This window comes from Brachycentrus maculatus, unplaced genomic scaffold (assembly GCF_059751285.1).
Source record: "Brachycentrus maculatus isolate JH-2025_06_01 unplaced genomic scaffold, ASM5975128v1 h1tg000032l, whole genome shotgun sequence".
NCBI classification, from domain to species: Eukaryota; Metazoa; Arthropoda; class Insecta; order Trichoptera; family Brachycentridae; genus Brachycentrus; species Brachycentrus maculatus.
This window is the reverse complement of record NW_028280786.1, coordinates 1,891,496-1,914,932: the sequence shown is the minus strand read 5'-3', so window position 1 is coordinate 1,914,932 and position 23,437 is coordinate 1,891,496. Positions and strand designations below refer to the sequence as shown.

The 23,437-nt window shown below is 28.9% G+C and overlaps 1 protein-coding gene and 1 non-coding gene across 2 annotated transcripts in view; both read left to right on the top strand.

Moving 5' to 3' along the window:
* LOC148312817 (UNC93-like protein) overlaps positions 1–23,437 on the top strand; it is a 96,981-nt gene that overhangs the window by 27,994 nt on the left and 45,550 nt on the right. The window contains exons 4-6 of the mRNA XM_088273444.1: positions 8,038–8,161; positions 18,079–18,233; positions 19,076–19,191. Of these exons, the coding sequence (XP_088129570.1) occupies positions 8,038–8,161; positions 18,079–18,233; positions 19,076–19,191 (395 nt within the window). The remainder of the gene's footprint in view (positions 1–8,037; positions 8,162–18,078; positions 18,234–19,075; positions 19,192–23,437) is intronic.
* On the top strand, positions 10,305–10,377 carry TRNAF-GAA (transfer RNA phenylalanine (anticodon GAA)). The gene has a single exon. It is a non-coding gene; the product is annotated as a tRNA-Phe (tRNA).

The window sequence follows — 23,437 nt, the reverse complement described above, 5'->3', positions numbered from 1 at the left end:
TCAATATACTCATTACCCATTAAATTTTGAAACCTCTCTTTTCATTGAACTCTTTTAGAAAATAGATCCTCGCGTTATTAGAGAAAATATTTTGGGAGCTTTTGACATTCTACTTGTAAGTATCATAGTAAGGATACCAAATTATTGAGAAGTATTTAAGCTTGCTTCAAACGGATGTAAAATACAATTTTATACAGCATAAGGGTCGTTAAAATGATACATAAGTTTATCTAGTTAAAACCTAACATTGTGGGCCTCGCTAGCGATATTTCCATTATGTTCAATATAGTCTGATTTACGGTTTAGATAATCGCCTATCACGTACATCACCGTTTCTTTAACACAGATGTATAGAAATTGTAAAAGAAAAACTATTGTGTTTTTACCACTTGAGTTTATTTTACTATGACGACTAGTTTCGGAAGCTATGCTTCCATCTTCAGGTCTAAATGTAAACACTCACAAAGTGAATGCCGAAACAATAAATAAAATAAATGTATTATACTTATTTTTTTATATTTTAAATGTAATTTTTCTTTTTGTAACGATTTTTTTCCCTATTGTATCTTAATACTATTATGATATTCACTAATTCTCTCTACTTAAATTGTTTGAGACATACTTTTATATTTTATTCACGTGAATAAAATAATCTGGTCAAAATATTATAAGTTAAATGTTCTTGTATACATCCAAATAAAAGAGTCTCTGCTTAATAAAAGCTTTCTCAATCCAAACATATATAGCGCTAGTCATGAGATTAATGATGTATGCTGGAATTACAAGAATTTTAGTAGTGTGGTTGTCAATCATGGGTAGAATGGTGAATGTTGCACGTGTGAAAAGTGATATTCTAGCATATTCTTCTTCATCCATGTTGAGATGTAAATTTTCATATTTTAAAAACATTTTTTCTGGTTCCATGTGAATACGTCTTCCATTTAGATTACTTTATCAAAAAAGGATGTGTCAAATATAATTCGAAAAATCAATCCTTAGAATTATTCTTCGAGTTCATACAATTACAAAAAGGTGTTTTTTTCAACAACTCATACTTACATTGTACTACACACAATAAGCTTCCATTTCACAACTTGGAGAGTTTTTGCTCGGATATTTCCATTGAATAATTCCATTTCCCTTCGATTCTTGAGAGACGACCCTTTTCTATTGAAATCTGTATAGTCCATTTATTCTTTATCCACAATACTGTTCGGTAATAAGACAAGATAAGAGTAACTGGGTTTATTCAAAATCACAACTGAATAATTCATCCTTGAACCATTGGTAAAATGAGAATTACCTTCATTTAAATTTATCCACTTCATAAATTTTAACACAATAGAAAAGTAAAATTCAATAAAATAGTATCTAATCACAATGGAAATATAATGAAGTAATTATTTCGATTTCGCAAAAATGAAAGGTTTTTCTGTTATAAAAATGTTATTTATTTTAATTTTGTCAATGATTTTAACTCAATTTGTGGTTAAAGACTATTTCATAATCAATTATTTATTGCTTTGAAATAAACTTTATGGAATAACGTGAATATTAAAACATAAAAACACTTGTTCAAGCTTAGTTTTTAGAAACTTAATTTAAGCTCGACTAGTTTCAAGAACTAAAAATATTTTCACCATCAGGTGAAATTACAAACAAATTTGCATGTTGTATCTTCACTCGTCCATGTCCATATTTGTAGTTGATGAAAACTTGAAACTTACATTAATGATCTCAAAAGTGGTTTTAAACCAGTGTTTTATTTATATGTTTGTATGTTCGTTATCAAATTTACGCCGTGACATTATTAAATAAATGTTCGATTCCTACCAATTGCACATTTTTTTTAACATTGCTCATCCTACCAAAATGAAAGCCACAAAAATATTATTTTTCTCATTGAATTTTTTTAATGTAATTTCTCACCGTGCTTTTTCATGCATTTTATCCTGCTTGCATTATTTTATTTCACAAATTTTGTTCAGTGATACGTTCATAATAAAAGTAATTTTACATTGATAAAAGTACCTTAGCTTTAAAGGCTTTGCGACTAATTTCTTTTAAAAAATCAACGTATCGCTTTACAAAAAGGACCTTATTAAATACATTGAAATATGTGGGAAAAACTAACTGCATGTCATAACATACTTACCAAATCATTTCGATATTTTTTTTATATTTCAATCACAACGAAATTTCCTTAAGATTGTAATTTGTAAAAATCGTTCTATGAAAATCATCCATAATTAATATTTTAATTTAGATTTGAACCTACCAACAATTTTATGATACTGATTAATCTTTGAATTATGTTTCTATTGTCTTGTCGTAAGTAATGTTTCCGAGCATGGATAATTATATCGAGGTAAACATATGTTGACATTCGTTTGTAATTAATCCCACTAAAATCTAATTGTTCAGCATCTAACATAATAACCTTTGTATCCAATATGTCTATATTGAAAGGTATTGTGTCTGAGATTGTATTTATTTACTGTAAACTTTGTTCCTCATAATATAGTTTGATGAGAGAAATGTCAAAGTTGGAAACGTTTGAAGTGTTTCAGCTTTCAACATTACTGGCGTGGAATTCACTGGTACATTTTCATATATACTCGCAAATTAAATTATAATTTTCTTTAATATTATTGTAAAACTGGAAAATACCTACGTTAATTCAAAAGGTTAAATATTTTATTGAATAATCGAGTCCTGATCTCCCAACGGGACTAGGTTTTACATTGTTTGCAAAGTGAGCGTCATGACATTTTAGTATTGAGTCCGCGGCAATTAATCTTCATGAGTAAGTATTATGGTTCATTCAATTGATTGAGTATGTTTCGTGTGATTGATTATTACGTACTTAAAAAATACAATACCTTATCGTTTTTTTCACAAATAGAAAATCAGTAATGCTCTTAATATTTTGTATTTTTAAATAATCACTTTTAATGTACAATAAATGTGTTTGATAGCTATGCGACCCTAATGGACCCGATGCGACAAATTGACTAGGCAATCTGTCTTTATGCTTAATATAAAGTTAACCTTTGATTTGATTTTCTTGCCCAAAAATAAAAAATATACCATGTTTTATCGTAGCAAAGAGCCCCTGAGGTAGTATTTTACGAAAATATCGATATATAAATTATCCAAAACTTACTATTTTACTAAGCAATACTTTCCTACTGACCAAAAACTTAACTAATAAAAGGTTGACCTTATAAAATATTTTCAAAATAGTTGGTTCATCTTGATTGTACAGAAAAATTTATAGGATTAGAATATAAATGATATTTTAAGTATATGGCAATCCTGTTTTTCTATAAAGCTGTTAATTTTTTTTTAAAATACAAAAGGAACCAGATCAGTTTAGGATTTGAGGAAAAAGAGATGGAGGAACTAAGAAAGGGATGGTATGATAAATAGTTTGTGTTCCAAGGAATGAAAGTAATATTTTGGCACTTGTTACAGAGATAGAGGATTTTTCACATGAATAGGTGATTTTTCCATGGTCTGGTCTCTTAGACAGCGGAGGAATTACAAAACAATAATTTTCTGTGGTTGAAAAAAAATATAAATGAGCAATTCACTTTTATTACGAGTATCATCATTTAAACAGTTTATTTTATATTATTTTTTGACATCTCATTGAATATGAAGAAGAATATGGAAGTCTGGGCATTTACGGGGCAGACGACCGCTAAAGGCTGGTTAAAGTGATCACTTTACACACGTGTAACATTCACCAATTCTACCCATTATTAACAACCACACTACTCAAACTCTTGAAAGTTCTAAATATGCTAACCAATTTTGAAACATTGTTCTTGAATCACTAGAGACATCTTTTGGTGAGATAAAATGAAGCTTATTACAGAGCAGAAACTCTTTTATAGTATGTGAGGTCCGAATCCTGGATTATAATCACACACATGAGAAACGCCAGAAAAAAAGAAAATAACTCCTGTAGTTGGATAAGTAATTGGACACACTCAAAATTTTGTGAGTTTATTTTATTTTCGAAAATAAATAACATAAAAATTATCACTCAAAGGAAAGAAAAATTGATATTTAAAATATAAATAGTTTTTTTTATTCCGTAAAACGTAGTTTGTGACGTTAACTGTTTACCACTACACGCTACACTTCCTTAGAAATGACCCCTTTAATTAGAAATAACGTAAAAGGCCATATATTTTTCCTTTTAATGACCCTTCTACCACAAAATTTTTAGTTGAGTTTTCCCTTTAAAGTTTTCCTCACGGTGTATTGTAGGACTTACTGCGATCATAATTAAGCCAGTGCTTCTGAAGTTAAGGAGCGATGAAAATATCCTTGACATTCATTTCGGGTTGCTTTTCAAATAAATGCCATAAGCACTTCAACATTAAGTGGTAAGGACTTCCTAGTAAAAAGGAGTCCTGGAATTATGATAATGGGAAATTCATTAATCTCCTTGTCCGAGTGCGTTAAATGCGACCATTTGGCTTATGAATGATATAAATTGGAGATATATTTAAAAAAACCTTAAAGCGATCTCTGTGGTCAATGAGGTGATATTAACATAAAAACAATAAATATCTAATTTAAACAATTTTTAATACCTCGTTTTATTTGTTTGTAAAGTAAACTGTTCAAAAATGAAACCCATGGTTTTAAAACATCAAACACATATTTCTCCAAACATTTTCATCTTGTCTTGCTTCGTTTTTTTTTTTCTATTGTAGCCCCTTTGCTTGCCTTCCCTTAAATTTTTCTACACTTATTAACTTCAAATGTGTTTTTGACAGCTAGCACATAAAATTCACAGTTTTTCATTCGTTCATTTAATATGTGTCGCCTACTTTCAAAATCCGCCAGATCCACATAAGTCGATTTACCAAAAAAATGTGAAATTCTTCGGGTAACATTCATGTTTAAAAGATTTTTCGTTAAATAGATAAAATATTATGAAACAGAGAATTTACCCATTTGTTTAGCTTTATTTCAGTATTTAAAAAAAAATACGAAACACAAACCTGACGTAACCTTAATTTTTGACCTATACCCGCTCTCTGATTGGCCGATATGGGTCAGAAAGCAAGTTTCATGACCATAGGGGAATTTGAAATACAACGCTGTTTTTAAGTATTTAAGGGTTTTCGAGTATATAAATATTTTAAAAAATAAAACCCACAATCGGGGAGTATTTATTAAAAAAAAATTATAAAAATTGCATCTGGCGGGTTTTGAAAGTAGGCGACATATAGTTTCCCATTTTTTGTCGCTTCGTAGACACTTGTCATTTTTATTTTGTCCCCTCTGATTGCCTTACGTTGAATTTGCGTACATTTATTTTCTTCAAATTTATTTTGAACAGCTGACGCAGTGCTGTATACCTTGATGAATCAAACAAGCCTCTGAAGTGTTCTTTGTTTATGTCTCGACAGCTATTATAAAGAAGATGAGACTTCATTTCATTATTTTCATTACGTGTATTTGAGTATTCATTACGTCATTTTGTGCTGGTTCAAATTTCATTTATTTAATTATGTGATTTTTATACCAACTCTGAGTTACGAGTATAACATTCCTTTGAGCATTTTTGTATGTTAATAAAAAAATATCAAACAGTTATAACCCGCTTTCACGTCTGGGACCCGTTCACGAACGGAAATCAATGTCAAAGTATGAGGATTGCATATCTCGAATATTTCCTTATTAAAAAAACGACGACTCAAATGAAACAAATATATCAATCGTTAGAAAGTGAGTACTGCCGAAATGCGGTTCAGGTGGATAAAGTCTCCCTTTTTAAGCATGTTAGGTTAATGGAACTCTATTTTAAGACTTTGGAAAAATACCGTTCAGATGAGTTAATTGCGGTGTATTGGCGAACATACTTAGAGAAACCCGGCTACTAAAAACAATATGTACCTAGGTTTTTGGAACCGTAATTAACAATCTCTTTATGAAACTTAATTTTTACGTCAAATACATACTTGAGTTAGTTCAGGTAAGAAAATACTGTATGGCCGTATTATTTTACTTTGTATGTGTGAGTGTGTGTGTGTCTGTGTGTGGTATGTAGTAGTAGTAGTAGAAAACAAAACAAAATTCATACAGTTTTTTTATGTAACCATAATCAAACCTTCACACGTATTAAAATGATCAAAAATAAAACAAAATTTGCACTAAATTTCATATTTATGTCATATTTTCAACTTCTCGAACATTATTTTTGGAATGTCTTGAATTCAAATCGATCACTTTTTTTGTTTTTAATAATCATTGTTCATTCATTATTTACTTTGTAGCTCACTGTTAAAGTAGCTAAAATAAACGAATATATTAGATAATATTTTTTTAAATCGTCTTTTTTCATTAAAAAAAGTATACTCGTACAAATACAATTTTATTTTTATTTTTCCCTTGATGCCAATTTGAGGATATTTTTAATGTTTTCGTTTGGCCGTTTATATTAAAACCTTTTTTCCTGTAACATTTTCCCGCTGAAAGTTGGCAGCTTAATTATTTCTTTTTATGAATGTAGTTAGCGCACACTTTGGTACTTTGATTAAAGCTTGGTATACAATTTCTATGAACGCCCAAGTTCCGTAAATAAAATAATAACATGGGTAATATAGTTAAGTGTTTTTGGGCGGTAATTGAAAGCATTTTATTATAATTTTACAAACTTTAAAAGTATTTAATTACTTTTTTTTAGCAACAACAAAACGTTAAAACCTACCTTTTACAATGATCGCGTATAATCAATGAAAATTATTGGAAAACTTTCGCTACGAAACGTTTTTTATATAACCGTTATTTTTTAACTTATGTTCTGTTTATTTTTTTATTAACTAATCAACCTTCATTATTGTTTTGTGTATGATTTTAAAGTGTTTTATGGTACAATTACAAAAAAATGGATGTATATATATTTTTTTTACGATGAATTAACTAATACTTTAATGGTAATAAATTACATCATTGTTACTTAAAAAAGACGTCTAATTTATTTAAATTAAAATACGGTTACTTCCTTATATCTTCTGTGTGATTCACGTCAGGACCCCCTGGCGTCTGCTATCACTTGTAATTGTCATTGTCTTAGACAGCTCTAAACAGCGCCTCAAGAGTCCTGATCCTAAAATCGCATGATCCAAAGTTAACTTTAAAATATCTGAATGTAATACCAAACAATAATTTAGTAAACACTCATTGTACTTTGATACGAAATAATTTGACATATCTTATTCTTCTATTTGTGATAGCAAAATTGTTAGCAAGAACAAAGTTTGTACCTACAGTTCATTCGATTTGTCAGGAATATATAATATCAATGTTTGTATTTTCACATATTAAGGACAGCATCTGTAGTTTTCGAAACTAATGTTATGAAACGAAAGCTATGTTTATATTAAAATACACAGAAATTGATCTTACAGATAATTTATTTCTGTAATCGAATAAAAATAGTATAAGGAAATAACCATGAATTAAGCTAGAAGGGCCTGCAGGTCTTCTTTACTATTTGCAAGAAAAACAACATCGTCAATATACAAAAGGATTATTTTTATTCATATATTTAAAGCTTTCAGTTCTGTCATGTAATCATCCATGTAAAAAAAAAATAATGATGACATTACACATCCCTGTTTACCACCTTAAGAGATATCAAACTAAGATAAAAAATAAGTAACTTACACTTATAAAATACATGTATTACTATTCTCGCACAATGCCTTGAATAGGTTTACTACTTACCCCGTACTTAGATTTTACTTTTTTCTACAGGAAAAAGTTTGTATGTATGTTATTGTAGATACATGTGTAAATATTGCTTTATATGTTCCAACGGACAAAAACAGGTACCTTAATATAAAATAATATTTTATATGTGTGCAAATATATTTAATGAGCATCCTCAAACGGAATAATATTAACATTTATTTTTCTCAGTAATATTTCTCACTAATATATATTATACAAAACTAAACATAAAATCCTATGTGTTCCTTTTTGTAAAACGAATATTTTCTTCATTAGATGGCTGAAGCGTATGCAGAAAAAACCGGTGCAGCAGCAGACATGCTCGTAACAAGATTTTTTGGAGTATTTTTCATGTTTTATCAGCTGGCTCAAGTTTGGGGAAACCTCATTTCTTCGGCAGGTGAATACTAACTCTCATTTATTTATATTTTATGCTTACAAATAACTCTTTGAGCCAAAACTTAAAACCTCATTTTTTACAAAATTACCCCTCTGAATAATTTATATTTGAAGCACTAACTTTGACATTTTCCATTTTATAAACTTTATAAAATAAAACAACTTTGTTTTAACCATTGGTACACTTTTTCAAACAACAACCTTTCTTCATCAGGGTTTATGTACTAATTCCAAAACATTGAAATACTCATAAGGTTATAGTTAATAACTCTTACTTTACGATGCCAAGAATTTCCACGCACTCCATACACCATATGAAAAGTTATTTTATTTTATAAAATTTATAAAATGTGCCACATCATCTATATTTTTGCGAAAAACATTCAAGAAAAAAAATCTATTTTATATTTAAAATATAACTCTGTTTTAAAATCACTATAAATATTTATTTTAACTTAATTGTAATGTCTACTGGTTTCAAAACTAACCGCTTCTTAATTTAAGACTGATTAATCAGTCTTGATAAAGATGCGGTTAGCTTGAAAACCGGTAGACATTATAATTAAGTTATTATAAAATATTTAAATTGATTTTAAAACAAAGTTACATTTTAATTAAAATAAATCTGTCTAGTTTATTACCTAACTTACCATCATTTGGTTTCCCTTAGGGGTAGTAAGAGAGAATTTAACACCACACCCATCTGTCCTTTTTGCTGTAATAATTTTATGTTAGCATCGAAGCGTAAGCTCATCTTATATTTACATAATTAGCGATAAAAATATCACTGTTTCGATACAAAGAAGTGCTTTGTATTAGAGGCATATAACGATTTTAAGAATAATGCATATGGATTTCACATGTATTTTTTACGACAACATTTTTAGAATTTTAATAGTTTTTTTTAATAGTAAAATAAATATAAAGTACACTAGTATCCAATTTTGACTGGTTGATGATAATCAACATATAAATTATATTATAAGGGTTAAAAATCGTAATAAAAGTAGGTAAATATTAATTAAAAATAGTAATGAAAAATAATTATTCCGTATTTTTAAAAAGTTAAAACCTACATATGTATTAAGAAGCATCTCAAAAATAAGTGACAATTGATTGAAATTTCTAGGATCCATAACGCGAAACACGAATGGAAAAAAATTATACATAATAACTGTTTTCAAAAATAATAAATAAAATGGCATATTTAGTTCAATGGCTTATTTCGGGTTAGTAAACCACAAAATATGCCATTTTCTTTACTATTTTTGTTTTTAGTAACCTTAATATATTTTTGTTTTGAAATTTACATGATTATAATAAAAACTTATCTAAAATTGTTCACAAAACTATAAAAAATAGGTACCCTTTTATCCTCCTAAGGAAACTTTCAAAATAGGGTGATTTTTAGTTCAAGGAACTCGTAAACAATCCCAAGAACGGCACCAACATCCTGTGTTCATACTACTTCCTGCATCCGATGTCCCCTATATAACTTGATCTGTAACATAAATTAGGTAAATGTCTCTCAAGATACGGAAATGGAGAACGAAAATGATATTTACATGTTTGACCCCAGTTGTTATGGGTTTAATTTAAAAATAAATCTGGATTTTCATTATCTTGTAACACACACATATATTTATGTATGTATGTATGTATGTCTATATGTACACACACACGCGCGCGCGCACACACGCATACACACATACGCACATACACACAAGCCGTCGCAAGCCACGGATAAATGTGGCTCAATCAGGTTAAATGGAAAATAAGTAATACAGATTGAACACATTTCTGATATGTTGTGTAATGGAAAATATTTAAAATACAAAGTGATAGCAGCTGTCAAGAAACGTTTTGCGCATGGAAAGTTTTGCGCATGTTGCTGTTAGATTCAACAGATGAAGCTGCAATTGCGTTTAATAAATCTATTATAAAAAATTAATTAAAAAAAAAACAAAGCATTGTTTCCACCTGTTACAGATACGAAATACGAGTGTATTTGAATGTAACGTGATGTAATTATCTTATAAAGCGATCGGTGAATGACGTTGGCAAGATTAGATGTTTTCATGACGTCACACTTTTCATCGTTTGTTAGTATTAACTAATAAAGCATTTTCGCACGCTCTTCATTAGCCGAAATAGCTCAGTTGGGAGAGCGTTAGACTGAAGATCTAAAGGTCCCTGGTTCGATCCCTGGTTTCGGCATTTCCTTTTATTCTTTTAAAATTTCTTAAAACTTCTTATTCGTTTCTATATTTTTCACGGGAATTTCTTTTTATAGTCTATCGGTATTAATTTTAATGTATAAATATTTACATTAATATAATACTCCATTCTGATTACGCTGTTAGGTTAATGTATTTACATAAGTATATAGAATAAACAATTTGTGGTTTGTTTTAAAAATAAAAATAAAATGACTTATTTGTTTGTGACAAATGTGTAGTAAATTAAATTACTTGAAATTAGATCTAAAATGAAATTAAAGTAAATATATTTTTTTTTAAATATTTTTATGTATGTTTTTAAAGGTTTTTACTTATGTCTTCAAAGGTTAAAGTAAAAGTCAAATAAGCACTGAGAGATCCAGAGACCCAGACTAAAATAAATATTAAATTTTTTGCGAATTATTTTTTTATACTAGGAGACACCTGAAAAAAATCCTTTCTATTTTTATTCAGCTTAAAATTCGACCAGTTGTTTTATTCACTAAATTTTGAGTTTGTCCAAATCATCGTTCACAAATTTAGGTTGGCTTGTATAAATTCCTATTTAAGCTGATTTTACCTAAACCAGCCAATGACAGGTCGTAAGCCCAATCATATTTTTCATCTACTGAGATGTCAATACAACTAACTTTTAAGTGCAAAATCCTAATTTGTGAACAAAGATTACACACATTCAAAATAATTAATATTATTTTTGATAATACTTTGACACTATTACTGAATTAATATTTTTGATGACTTTGACACTCCAATTATGATTTTGTTAAAGGACAATCATATAAATAGTATAAAAAGAGTTTCTATGTTTTACTAAGAATAACTTTTAACGCTCATCTAATTAAAGTATCAACCTTTATGTGTCACATATCGTAGTCGTTCAGGAGAAAGTGACCAACTAACAAAAGGTAAAATTTTCAGGAGGGCCATTTAAGTCACTTTTGCTTGGCAAGAAAATAAACATCAGTACAGTTAGTCATTTTAAATAAGTCAATATATTATACATCCATGTTTCAAATCATTAGGGATTTTTTTTCAGGGCAATATTAAGCTAGTAAGATATCAAATAGCCAATGATCACGTTTTCGTAAAAAATGCAATCGGTCACTTTCTCCTGTATGACTACGATATGTTATATTATACGGAGAAACATATTGAATTTCCTTTTGAACTTTATTAATGCTCTCAACAAATTCTTAACCTTTCGAAAGTGCTTAAGTGTTTTACAACACCTTCTTATCCCGGGAACAGGAATGCAGGAAGACTAACAGGAGGCATTAACTTACTTCCCCCCTTGTTATAAGGGTTACAAGGTTTCTCTCTTGGACAATATCAAATAATTCACACACTTTTCCTAAGTGCTGAGGATTCTGCTTAATCCTTGATTCTAAAACACATACTAAGCTACTCGTTCACCTTTGCGTATAAGGCTTGACCGCAGACGTCCCGTATGTACGATAATATCAACACTATTTTTACAACATATTCAGTGTGTTCAAATACTTGTTCACAAATGTGGATTATCTCCAAGTAGGAGTTATTTTTTTACATTATTTTTGACATCGCAACATAAATGAAGAAGAATAATACTAGAACAATATCTATGTTGAGATGTCTAAAAATAACGTAAAAAATAACTCCTAATTGAAGATAATCCAGATTCGTGATCAAGTATTTGGACACACTCCAACTAACTAACTGACTAACAATCACGCCGCTTCCTCGCAGGGGTAGGTAGAGAGAATAGAACGCCACACTCTGTCTTTGCAAATATTCTTCGCCTCTTCCACGTTCATGCATCTCCTCATACATACTCGCCGATTATTACGACTCCTAACCTGATCACTTTCAGGTATTTGGCATACCTGATCGTGCAATGTTTTTACACACTCAAAATGTGTTTCAATACACTCAAAATGTTGTCAATAAATTGACTGGTCAAATTATAAGCTAAAATAAACAAAATTAATATTATGGATATATTATGAGATATTTTCTAGCGTTTCTCATAAACCATACAAAAAGTCACTTCTTGGTTTTTTATGTTAAAAGCCACAGAAATCTAATAGAAAATTTATCGATACGAATAAACTTCTTTATGTCTGCCAAGCCTTCTAATAATATAAAAATATTAACATCTCAGTAAAAATAAGTTACAAATTATTATTCCTTTTTTTGTGTACGGTAAAGTGTGATTCTATTCCGCGTCAAAAGTATTTCAATTTATTCTGCAGTACTCTTAACTCTTTACAGAATTACGCCCTTGTGAGAATAAATCAGGGTACTTTAAACATTTTCTTGATTCCTTTGTATTGTTGGCCGTTAAAAAATATTTATCCATTTTCTTCAGTAATAAATAATAAAAATAAATCCCTTATCCGCACCCCAATGGTGCATAGGGCACTGCGTCATATAAACGCAGAGTTATGTTGATCGTTTACACATGAAGGAAAGGTGATCAGCCCTCCGCTTCAGGTACCAGTCCAGGGTAATATTGAATAAATATGACAGTGAAAAAATCACTTACATTTATTTTACCCCCCTTGGGAATCGAACTCGGGACCTCCAGAATGGTAGCCGAGCGTGCTGGCCATTACACTATGGAAGCAAACAGATTTCCTTAAGTACTGTTTAATATTTAATAAATGTTATTATTATATTTCCTCGGCAAACAAAATTTAAAAAAATATTGATCATAAACAAAGGATTAACTGAATAGAAATATCCATAAATAATTTAAATAGGACGGAGCAAAGGACCTAACTGTAAATGATGCCTTGTAACAACAACCAAAGAACTCTTCCGCTATGCTAGTAAATTTTGCCTAAATATTACGTTACTTCCATAGAATATTTACATGATTTTTCAATGCTTGGAATTTATTATTTTGATTTTAAGTAGACTAAATGCAGTCGAAATGCGTTCTCTCAGGAGAATGTGCGGCAAAACGATGAATGATAGATGTTGGAATAGTGATATAAGAAAAGAATGTAAGGCCGAGTTTAACATTATCCTTCAAATTAAGAAATGTATGAATCGAATGGGCGAAGAAATAACAGTAAAACACAACATTTTGAGTGTGTCTAAATACTTGTTAACAGTATGTAAAATAATTCGGGGTTGGATCTTGCATATAAATAAAAAGGTCTCTGCTAAATAAAAGCTTTCTAAATCCCATCATAGATGGCTATTGTGAACTCAACTTAAAACTCAATTCAATTGAGAACTTAGGAAATTAACCTTAGATGGTGCCGAGTAGCATGTGAAATAAGTTATCAATTAAACCATAAATATAACTTTAAAAAATTGAGTATTGTAGTTGTCGATCATGGGTAAAACGGTGTGGGTTACATGTGCATAAGGTGAACACTTAAACCAGCCTATTATACGACGTAAGTTCTGGAAATACCCAATTTCCACATTCGTAATAATCTTTGTTGAGATGTCACAAAATCTTTAAAAAAGTAATCAATTCCGAAAAAGATATAAGAAATCAAACAAAACCACTATCAACATTTCTTAAAAACGGTGTTAATATTTCAACAAAATACAAATAAATAATCAGTCCTTTATTTGAGTTTATTTATTCCTGTTTGAAATTTTTATCTTGAATGTTTCAGTTACCTTACACTAGTTAGTTCTTATTATTTTACTTATGTCATTACTTGATACATTTTTTTTTAATCTTCGTTACTGCGTACCTTTATACATACATATGTGTATTGTAAAGATTTTAACGACCGAAGCGGTTTATTGTTTCAGTCTTACCCTAAAACATGGGGCTAGTAAAATATGTGTGCCGGCAACCAAAATACTAAGAACGAGCTTCTAAAGGGTTAATATATCTCATCACACTAAACTAAATTTAAATCTTACGCTATTTCTCCGCGCTTATCACATGGCACCACTATCACAATATCACTTTATTGCCTAAGCTTCATTGTAAAATCAAGGCACTTAGTACAAAATACGTATCATCAACTAAACATTTTGAGTGTACGGTTGAAATCATATAGACCTTTTATTGAAACTAAATTACTTAATATATAATTTCAATTTTAAGGACGACCTTTACGATTTTTAAGGGATCTTGAATTTGCACAGCGGGATATTAAAATATTACATTGCCATACCTTGGTTCCATGGGGTTTGAACCATTAATCTTTGAAATTAGACCCCAAAAGTTTCTGTGGGGTATTTTGCATATGCAAATACTACAATAACTTCTCTCCATAAATGAATTTAAGAAACTCATTTCCCTCAAGTTAATTAATTGCCAATTTTCAAAAATGTTTTATTAGATTACCTTCATAAATTCAATCATTTTAAATTAACGTTATTACGGGGAGGATTTTTTTAACCACATTTAAGATCACATAATTAGTAAAACGTAGTAGAATTTTTCATGAATTTTGAGTAATTATCTCAATAATTAATTTAATTTTTTTTTAATTAAACACTTTAATATACCACTTAATGAGTTATATTTATATAAACGACTAGTTTCAAAAACTTACAGGTGTTTTCATCTTTTAGTAAAAATTAAAAAAAACGAACGAAAAAATATTTAGGGGTATATATAGGTTTATAAAAATAGGGAAGGGGGGGGGGGTTAAGGAACAAGAAATATAAATGTATAAGACCCCTTTTTTTTTGTTTTAATTTAGTTTTAATTTTTACCAGAAGATGAAAACATCTGTAAGTTTTCGAAACTTGTTGTTTATATAAAAATAACTCATTTAGTGGTTAATTCAAGAGTTAATTTTTTTTTAAATAATCAGTTTTTTTAAATAATTAATGCCGAATCGATAAAAAATTCATTTCCATGTTAAAAATTTCTATACAGCATCAATTAAGCACTTCGTCAATTTTTTATTCTTGAAAAATCATAACATTGTACTAAAAAAAAATGCTGAAAAATCACTGAGGACAGTAGCATGTCTCAGTACACATAGAAAATATCGAAAGCTAAAATTCATTTTATCAATTAGGAACGTTAGTCAATGGGATTACCGTTATAATGATATTGAAAAAGGATGAACTTTTAGTAATATAAAATCCATGATTCTAGACATAGTTTTAACCTGTGATGAATAAAATATGCTTTTCATTAAAATATCTTTATTTTTTTTATTTAAACTTCATGTACAGTGAATAAATAAGTACATTAGTGGGCTGATTGCTAAAAAACAATATCTTCTTACCAACCAAAAACAGAGTAGTGATATTGATCAAAACGTTTGATACCATATATAGCTGTTTGCAATCAGAGGGTAGATAGTACTTGAACATTTAAAAAAACATAAATTACAAATTATTTTATTGGCTGTAATGGCAGTACCATCTGTTAAACGTAGCTACTCACGCTAAGGGAATATTACTTATGGCGAACAGAGTGTTTCTTGCAGCTGATGTCAATTTTATTTTTTTTTTATTTTATTGTGGTTTCGTGTATTTGTTGAATTTGCATTGCTTCAAATAAAACATATAAGAAATGATAATAACATAATAAAAGAGTTTCTGCTTAGTAAAAAGCTTGTTCACATCTCACCAATAGATGTCACTAATGAAGTTCTAGTGATTCAAGAACAAGGTTTCTAAATTGGTTCATATATATTGAACTTCCGAGAATTTGAGTAGTGCGGTTGTCAATAATGGGTGGAATTGGTGAATGTTACACGTGTGTAAAGTGATCACTTAAACCAGCCTATGACGGTCGTCAGCCCCGTAAATGCCCAGACTTCCACATTCTTCTTCATCTTTAATGAGATGTCAAAAAATAATATTAGAAATGTGTAATTTCTCTTTTCGTTCACTTCCATTTCACCAAACTGAGCCACAACAACGCGTTGCCGGGTAGAACTAGTTTATAAATGTTATACCAAAGTTGATTGCCAAGAGATTTTTCTCCCATGTTTATTTCCAGTATAAGTAATATTTGCGTGACACGATTCGATCTAAACATGACTGAGCCCATTTTGCCCCTCAATTATCGAAAAACCTTTCTAGGGGTTTGTTTACATTGTTCAAAAGAGGTAGCCTAAACAAACATGGATCGAACTGCGATGTAAATATGTTTTCATTCACATATTCCTTTTCTAGTTTTATTTATGAAATAAAATATAAAAATATTTTCAATCTCTTTTTCATCGTTCAAGTAGATCATTCCAAGATCATTTTTAATTACAAATAAAAAATGCTTTAATTCTTCATGTTCTAGTTTTGCTTTCATAAAGATATTGTACTGTCGATATTCAATATGTACTATCAATATTAAGTGAAATTTTATTAAATAAACAATATTTTACTTCCGTTTGTCTGTGATTGTATCAATATTTATGTGGTTTATTATTTATGGATAACACACGTTTGTATATATTTTAAAACGAGCGTCGTTCTTTCATCTCTCTCACATATCAAAAAAACTGAAAAAAGTAGAGTCAATATGTTTTTGTTTTAAATTAAGTAAACAAAAATGAAAAATTTTCTACGGTATCAATTTTATTATCAAACCTGGGTTATGTTTAACACAGAAAATTGCGCATAACTAACGTACTATCATGTATGTAAACATTTTCTACATGCCATGCCGTAAGATTTTTTTCTCTTGTTAGAATAAAATAGTTAAACTTTTTTTTAATGTGCTGACCATACTTATAATTGGCGTGTAACCAAAATATGTATTAAGTATAAATCCAAAAAAAATCCTTTGTTTTGTCGGTAGGAATATTGAAAAATGTGCGTAAAAATGATATCCCTTCTTTTTTATGGGTGTTGTATGGGTGTATCTTGCTTATTATGGACAAGGTACATAGATATCTTCTGCATTCAATCTAATTTGTTAGGATTCATATAATATTAAATGAAGTTTCCTAAATAAAGATATTTTTGAATTAAAATATATAAATTTATATTTAGGCAAACCTAGGCGGCTAGCGTTTGAGATGAGAATCAAATTGTTGCAGAATGTGGTTCAATTTAGAGCCTCTTGCTTTTTTTTTTTTTTAGATGGGAATTGCATTTATTATTTACCTTGCTTATTATGTACAAGGTTTATAGATCATTTAGTAGATTTTTGTTTCTTCTAGCTAATTAAATATGTTTTTATTTGAATCTGTGTTGGGAACAGGAGGGATCATCTAAGCCTCTTGCTTACAGTTAAGGACTACAATCCAATTCGATGGTGTTTAAATTGAAAACAAACTAATATATACCTTTTAAACAAGCCTCTTCAACTGTTTAAATATATTAATTTCATATTTACTGATAAATTTTGGTTGAATTTCTCTTAGTTATTTCGTTCAAAATTTCCAATTGAATTTACAAACTCCTTAGTTTCAAGCAATGAGCACTGTATAACCCAAATCTTATTGGTAAATTGGTGTTTAGGTAGACTTGGTATAAATTTAATTAATTCATAATGGTATTGATTGGTTTGGCATTAACATTGTGACTATTAAAATAAAATAAAAAAACACTTTCATAATATCACTTATTGGGCTTTATTTCAATACACACGACTAGTTTCGAAAACTTCAGTTATTTTCATCGAAAGGCGATTAGTAAAACTATACTGATGATTAGTTTTACTTTTGATTAGTTTTACTAAGAATATTTACGTGAAATTCTTTATTAATCAATAGTTATTAACACTCATATATTTAACTTCAAATTATTACAGTTTTATCGATGGCTGACCCGTTCGAGGACCTCGCTAAAGGTAAAAGTTTTGTCAGGGAAATTGTCACAAAAACCGGAGAAATTATGAACAATTCTACACTTACGGATGTGAGAGATATTTGCGGTGCCAATTTCTGCGGGGCGCAGGGCGAAGAGGTTAGTAATAAAATAACGTGAATTTATTATTCCTTACAGGAAATTTGGCTGCCAAATGTCAATTTATCTCTTAGTAAGGACCGTCACTTTTAGACACGTGCGAATTTGCTTAGATATCTAGCCAATTTTCCACAAAATTTCGCGCATTTTTCACTCTACATTTTTTTATGTTTCCCTCTGAATATCATCCACTTATTATGTAGAGAGATGACTAACTTTTGAAATATTGTCATATTATTTTAGAAAAATTAATGAGATTTTATTATTAGATTCAAGAAAATTCTTCATGTATCGAGAAAAATAAGTTTAAGAAAATGAGTTTGAAATACAAAGTTGACAAGAAAATATATATTTTTTGAACCTGAAATTTATATCATATTATTGTTATTAGAAAATACTGATTGTACATTTATATTTAGGAGAAAATTTATTTTGACCAACTTTCTTTCCATGCATTGATCTTTAATTTCGCTTACTTATGGATCGGGAGGAGTGGAGGCGGAAGGGGGAGGCCTTTGTCAAGCAGTGGACCTCAACGGGCTGATATGATGATGTATTTTTAGTTTAAATATCTTTAGAAATATAAAAACCGTTTTGAAAAAGCTTCATAAGAATTTCAGAATATCTTAAGAGCATGGTATGTTGCATTATCAATAAAGTCATTTAGAAATACTATGAAATAATTTCAAAGGTGATCAAGTTGCCATTGGAATTATTTTGTTAAATGTAACCCGGGAATTCAATGTTACCCAGATTGGATTTCCTATCTGTTTAATTCAACTGTTTGTATTGATTGATTTAAAGTTTGCTATGTTATAATGAACCTTGATTCATCTCTACAGAATCCAAACCTAAATCCTCCTTCATCATTCAAGAGAAACCTACTAGCTGGGATTTTCTTAGCTTGTATGATCGGTGCAGTACTGAGCGTCGCTTTCGGAGTGGATCCAATCAAAAGGTATATAAATAATAAGCTTTTATTATATATAAGTCTTTGGCTAACGTATTTTAAAAAACAGGTGGTTTTTCAATAAAAAATATAAATAAATAAAACACTTGTAAAATACCAATTTTTGAGTTCATTAATTTAAACGTTACTAGTTTTGAGAACTACAGATATTTTCATCAACAGGGGAAAATATGTACAACCTGTTGATAAGAATGTCTGTGTTCTCGAAACTAGTTATGTTTACATTGATATAGTAAAAAAAGTTGGTATTTTATTATTATTCTAAAAAGTTAAAGCCAAATCAATAAATTATCATTTCTTTGAAAAATGCGTTCTTGAATTCATTCCATCACATTATTCTTGAGTGTGTGTTTTTATACGATCATAAGTAAAAATTATACTTTACTTGGTATGAATCATTTTTTTATATTCAATTACCATGTTTTATTGTGCGATTCACAAAATTCAATAAGATCGAGCTTCTTTACCGCTGGTGAAAGTTTTAAATTTGAAACTTATCTCAAAATGTTTAAGTTATCTTTCTGAAAGTTTCGCATTCATGATTAATGAATCTTCCCAATATTTACAATTCTGAGGGCTTAATGTGAATTTACATAATACAATCAAGTTCCTTGAAAGTTTGCGCTCGGGATAGACATAATAAACTTGCCTGGGTTAGATAATACGTGGAGAAGGAATAAATAATATCCTCCCACGAGAATTTGACTGCCACTGTAAATCCGATACATCATCTTTTTGAGGTGTAATGTGTATATACTACTATCTATAACATTTGATTTGCATTTTAATTTGATTTATGTATTTATTTATTTGTGGATATAGAATAGTTAGTGATGAGGACTCTGTGTAAGAGTTTCATGGTTCTAACCCACTCTACTACAATTTTATACCTATTTTTAATAATGAGCTGTTTTTTTTACCTTATTATGATTATAAACATAAGTGTATATGTATACATGTTTATGTATATGTATATATATATATATATATATATATATATATATATATATATATATATATATATATATATATATATATATATATATATATATATATATGTATATATATATATATATATACATATATTTATGGATAATTTTCGGAGACTATGAATGTTTAATGAAATTAGATGAATTCTATGAAGAGAGAGAAACACGTATTACAGAGCAAAGTCAAAAGTAAACTCAACATAGTAGAAAACGTATACCCTAAGTTACAAAAGTTGATGGAATTATTCAACTGTACCACTATTTAGAGTCTCTGTAAATAAAGTGAAAATTGCTTTGATATTTGCCGATCTTAAACGTAGAGCAGCACAGCAGGGAGAAGTAAAAAAATATTTCAATAATTAAAGAAAACACTTTGTTTTTTACCACTTGAGTTTTATTAAAGACTACATGTTTCAGAAGTTAAACTTCCATCATTCAGGTCTGTATAATATCTGTATATAATAGTTATTATACAGACCTGAATGATGGAAGTTTAACTTCTGAAACATGTAGTCTTTAATAAAACTCAAGTGGTAAAAAACAAAGTGTTTTCTTTAATTATTGTAACATGTCTTACTACAAAGTTAATGCCGAAACAATAAATAAAAAAATATTTCAATGAATAATAATAATTGTTATAAATTTGGATAGTTTAAAAAGCGCCATTTTCGTAAAATACTACCCCAAGAATACATATGCAATTCACCAAATTGGAGTCAATCGTTGGCAGAATGGTGAATATTAAATAATTTCTAAGGTGATAACTTAAACCAGCACAAATGATATCTGCAAACTTTGAGACCGCACATTTGCAAAAATATTTGTCTCGAAATAATTATTAAACAATATTAACATTACTGATCGCTTTTAAGCATTTATAACTCTATTATAAATTGTATAATGTAGTAAGAAAAAAGAGCAGTGCAAGACCGAGAAAATCTTGGCATGATCAAATATGTCAAATATTTGAAAGTGGTCAGGTCAAGATACAAAATGATCGGCGGGTATGTATGTATGAGGAGATGCATGAATATGGAAGAGACGAGGAAAGTTTGCTTTTAAAGAAAGAGTGTTTTGGCATTCTATCCTCTCTGCCTACCCCTATGGGGAAGCAACGTGATGGTTAGTTAGTAGTTAATCAATTGCAAGTGTCTGCACTTTTGAAATCAGCCCAGTTCCGAAATATCTATGGGCCTCTTTGTAAACAAAATCACATAATAATTATGAAAATATTCATGAAATTCTTGACTTAGGTGTGTAAATAAACAAAATGATCCACGCAAGCAAGATATTATTTGATATCGCTTCATCCTTGTAAATACGTTTTTTTCAAATATTTTAATAATTATTAAGTTTATTCAATGTAAAAATAAATTAAATTCAAAATGAAATTAAAATATGGTTACATCAGTGATGAACATTTCTTTAAAATACTACTCTCGCCCAAAACCCGCCATAATATTAAAAAATCATCTGATATAATTTTCCGGAAGCTAGAAGAATTCATCCAGAAAAATATTCAGTCAAGAACCGACGGATAATTTAAGCTGAATAGAATATTTTTTTATTTTAGGATGAATTAATTTAGTCCCTTTCGACCAAAACTAACCAGGGAAGGTTCCGCTTCATTATATTTTACGTAATTCTGGTATGCTTGTGACTAGTAAAGGGCTTGGAATCCAAATATCCAATCAGTATAAATAAGGGTACAGCATACTATTAAGGTCTTGGAACATGTATTTGTATATTTTATTGACTGAAGCACAAATATAAGTCCACATATGTATGTATTGCATATTTGTATCAAATATACCATATATGATTGGGTTAGTGAGAAACAAAGGGACCAAATAATATTTCTTATTTGATTTTAATTCTGTTTTTTTTTTGTAGTTTATGATTTAAAATAACAACAACAAAAAATCGTGCAAACTATTTATGAACTTGTTATTTTTTTCTTTTTAAAAAATAGTTGCTTGAAATAAGGATTAAATTTTATAAGGTTATAAAATTCGAATTATCACTATTTTTATTAAATAATGCAATATGTTGTATGCTTTATTTTTATAAAATCATCTTTTATAAAAAAAATTGCATACTCATACAAGACAAAAACTCTGGTTTTATAAACTCCTAAGTAGCTTATTATATAGTTAAAACCAATCACAATTTCTTTCTCGTAATCTAAAATTTCATCCCGATACTTCAATATTACATTGTGAACACGAATCATTAGAAACTAATCAAAACCACAATCGAAAACAGTATTTTCTCTCAATTTATTTAAAAATAGATATAAAATAAATATTTCCTGTAAAAACACTGAGTTAAAAATACGTTTTAAAGAAGCTTCATGTTTTCTCAACTGTAATGCGGGTAGTGTTATTATTTCATTTCCATGAATAACTATCCCAAATTATAATCAATGTTTATACAAAATTTCCAAATTTAACAAAAATATAGACTTTTCTGTAACTGACTGAAATAATAGTTGAGGTTATAAAAATCAACATGAACAGTAACGTAAAAGAATTTACATGAGAAAGTACTGAATTTTAAATAAATAAAAAATCAATAACAAAAATTGAAAGCTGTTTTAAACAGTTATTAATTTTTTTTGAAAACCAAGAGTTTTTATACTGGACCTACGAATGTGGCCTTCGAAGTCCAATATTTAGTTTTTTCGCCCTTTTTAAAAGTTAATTTGATAATCGTGAATTTAAAAAAAAAATACGTAAATATCATTTATATTGAAATTTTGATTGATCCTATTAATTATTGTAAAAAAATAACAATATTTCGATCATAGATTTTCTCTGTCACAATTGATCATTTATATTTTTAGGGTTAAATTTTATAAAATATATTCATATTATCAATGTTTCAACTTCCCTTGCAAAGCTTTTCCGCAAGGTTTAAAATTATGTAGCAAAAACTAAACTTTGATGCAAATAAAGTTGTTTTTACACACTCGATTGTGTTAAAATAGTAAATCTAGTTGAATAGGGTCTATTTGTTTGTGTTGCCTAAATGTTGTCCCTCAAAACTACCAATGAAATTACTAACTATTGATTCTCTCTTTGTTTGGCATTAAAATTGTGGAAAAAATGTGATTATTTTTGAGTTTATCACTATAAACACTAGTTCCTCATCAACAATCGATAAAACAAACACTTTTTTTCTGTTGATGAGAAAACATGTGTTGTTCTCGAAATAAGTTATGCTGTCATTTATGAATGTTTTAT